This window comes from Mandrillus leucophaeus, unplaced genomic scaffold, assembly GCF_000951045.1.
Source record: "Mandrillus leucophaeus isolate KB7577 unplaced genomic scaffold, Mleu.le_1.0 Scaffold295, whole genome shotgun sequence".
Lineage (NCBI taxonomy): Eukaryota > Metazoa > Chordata > Mammalia > Primates > Cercopithecidae > Mandrillus > Mandrillus leucophaeus.
The window spans coordinates 45,548-47,882 of NW_012103087.1; the positions used below are offsets into that span (position 1 = coordinate 45,548).

Sequence of the window (2,335 nt, forward strand, 5' to 3'; positions counted from 1 at the left end):
GAGATCGTGCCACTGCACTCCAGCCTGGCCGACAGAGTGAGACTCTGTCTCAAAAACAAAAAACAGCAACAAAAAAGGAGTGTTTGTTCCTTATTAGAAGCCATGGAAAGGCTGCAGGGATCAGATCTCACCACTTCCAGTATGGCAGACAGGGTGAAGGAGATGTTGACATGAGCGGGGAGGCTGGAGTTGATGACCGGACAGAAGGCCTTCTGGTTAAATATGGCCCGGAAGGCAGCAGGGTCCACCCCATGCTGGTAAAAGCCTGAGCAATTAATGGTAAAAGTATTTGTCTCTCCTGTAGAGAGCTGAGACCTTCTTTGTTTGCTAGGTGAGAGAGGTACCAGGGCTGGGGCCTGAGAGCCTCTCTGCAGAGAAAAACAATGTGAACTCTGGGAGAGGCGTGTGAGCCCCTCCTTCCTGGGCCAAGATTCCCTTCTTGCCAGAAGTGGGAGAGTGGGCTGGGCTGGTAGGCAAATGGTGGAAGTTGATGTGGTGAGCTGAGTCAGAGCCCAGGCCTTTCTTCCTGTGTTTTTGCTCCCATATAAACCTACGTAAATTTCCATGCAGAGAGCCCCTCCAGGGAGTTCTATTCCCTCCATACAACCCTAAGGCTTTGGCCTTTATCTGACCTTCCTTTTGTACCCTCTGGCTCTATTGTGATTCTTCCTTGTAGCCACTGAACAAAATTTTCCTAATATGCTTTTCCTCCATTTTTCCCTCTTCTTCTGAGGTTTTCCTGACGTCTGAAAGGAAAATTTAGAAAGAAATAAACATGCGTGTGACATAAAATATATAGGGAATAAAGGAATGTTGTATTCAATGTGAGTTTATTGACTACTTCCTATGTGTGGTATTTACTGCCCCTTTCAAATTCCTCTAAGATCTGTGGGCGCCATTTTCATCACCACCATCTTGCAAAAATCTCTTGGACCATCCATCCACCATGTGGTTGGTGGAGCCACACAATGAAGTGAAAAGCCCTTCTCTCCACCTCACCCACACCCCACCCCTGGTTATTCCTGTAACTATAGCCCAGAAAGTCCTTTCCCATGCCTCTTCCACTATCTTTCCATACCAGGTGATTCATAAGGTTCATCTCCAAACTACAGAGAAGCACATCCCAGGGGAAGTGAATGTTCTTTCGCTCCACATCGCCTCCTCCACAAGATCTTCCCAAGCAACACCAGAAAGGAGTTAAATTATTGTCAACAGGACCTGAGCTATGTTCTAGTAACGATAGCTTGGTAGAAAGGAAGAGTTGGCCGTTACGTAAGAGTGGAATTGGAGAGGTGGGAAAATGGAGGGACAGACAGTTTGCAGGCAAATGAGAGCGGGGCTGTACGTACTGACCAGTGAAATCGGCGTTTCATCTGCAACTAAGAGGAAGCCAAAACATGGATCCTACAGAGAATTTTAACCTGTCTGTTTTGAATTTTCTGCAGCTCTGGAGAATGAGAAGTTTCCTGGATGTTGCCCTAAACAATATCCCCATCTTCCTCTGTGTTTGTCCTATCTTACCTTGAAGCAGAAGGCTGACAGTGAGGCAGAAGAGAACACCCCCAGGCCAGCAGGCCACCTCCCTCCATCCTCCTCTCCTGCGCTCTTGTCTGGAGACTCATCAGGATCCCCTAGATCCTTGAGCTTGAAGGAGCTGGGACCACTCTGGTTGCTGGTTTTGAATCCTCCTCATGTCACGTGACCACTCTCTGTGAGTGGCTGTGGCCAGAGGGATCCCAGCAGAGTGTTCTGCCGTGCTTCTGCCCAGGTACGCCTTCTGGGCTACAGGCAGGCAGGAAGTTGGGCCAAGATGGGGGAAGAAGCACCTATTTGGCACTCCTGTCTAAATGAGTGGTGTTTTGTTTGTTTGTTTGTTTGTTTGTTTTTTGAGACAGTCTTGCTCTGTCGCCCAGGCTGGAGTGCAATGGCGCGATCTTGGCTCACTGCAACCTCTACCTCCCGGGTTCAAGCAATTCTCCTGCCTCGGCCTCCCAAGTAGCTGGGATTATAGGCGTCTGCCACCACTCCCGGCTGATTTTTTGTATTTTTAGTAGAGATAGGGTTTCGTCATATTGGCCAGGCTGGTGTCGAACTCCTGACCTCAAGTGATCCACCTGCTTCGGCCTCCCAAAGTGCTGGGATTACAGGTGTGAGCCACCGTGCCCCGCCAAATGAGTGGCTTTAAATCTGTGTTCCAAGTACCTTTCAGAGAAAATGAGGGAGCTGAGGGATGGGGCAGGTGAGGCCATTGACAAAGGCATTGTCACTTCTTTGTGGAACTAACTGCCTCAGGGAAAGGGCATGGGCCGCCAGGAAAGGAATGGTTATGCTGTCT

General features: G+C 49.1%; 1 protein-coding gene across 1 annotated transcript in view; it reads right to left on the reverse strand.

The window, feature by feature from the left end:
* LOC105543959 (5-hydroxytryptamine receptor 3C-like) overlaps positions 1–2,261 on the reverse strand; it is an 8,988-nt gene extending 6,727 nt beyond the window's left edge. The window contains exons 1-5 of the mRNA XM_011986162.1: positions 2,203–2,261; positions 1,522–1,672; positions 1,273–1,379; positions 1,079–1,172; positions 132–368 (exon numbers count right to left, since the gene is read on the reverse strand). Of these exons, the coding sequence (XP_011841552.1) occupies positions 132–368; positions 1,079–1,172; positions 1,273–1,379; positions 1,522–1,672; positions 2,203–2,261 (648 nt within the window). The remainder of the gene's footprint in view (positions 1–131; positions 369–1,078; positions 1,173–1,272; positions 1,380–1,521; positions 1,673–2,202) is intronic.
* Between the last annotated feature and the right edge of the window lie 74 nt (positions 2,262–2,335).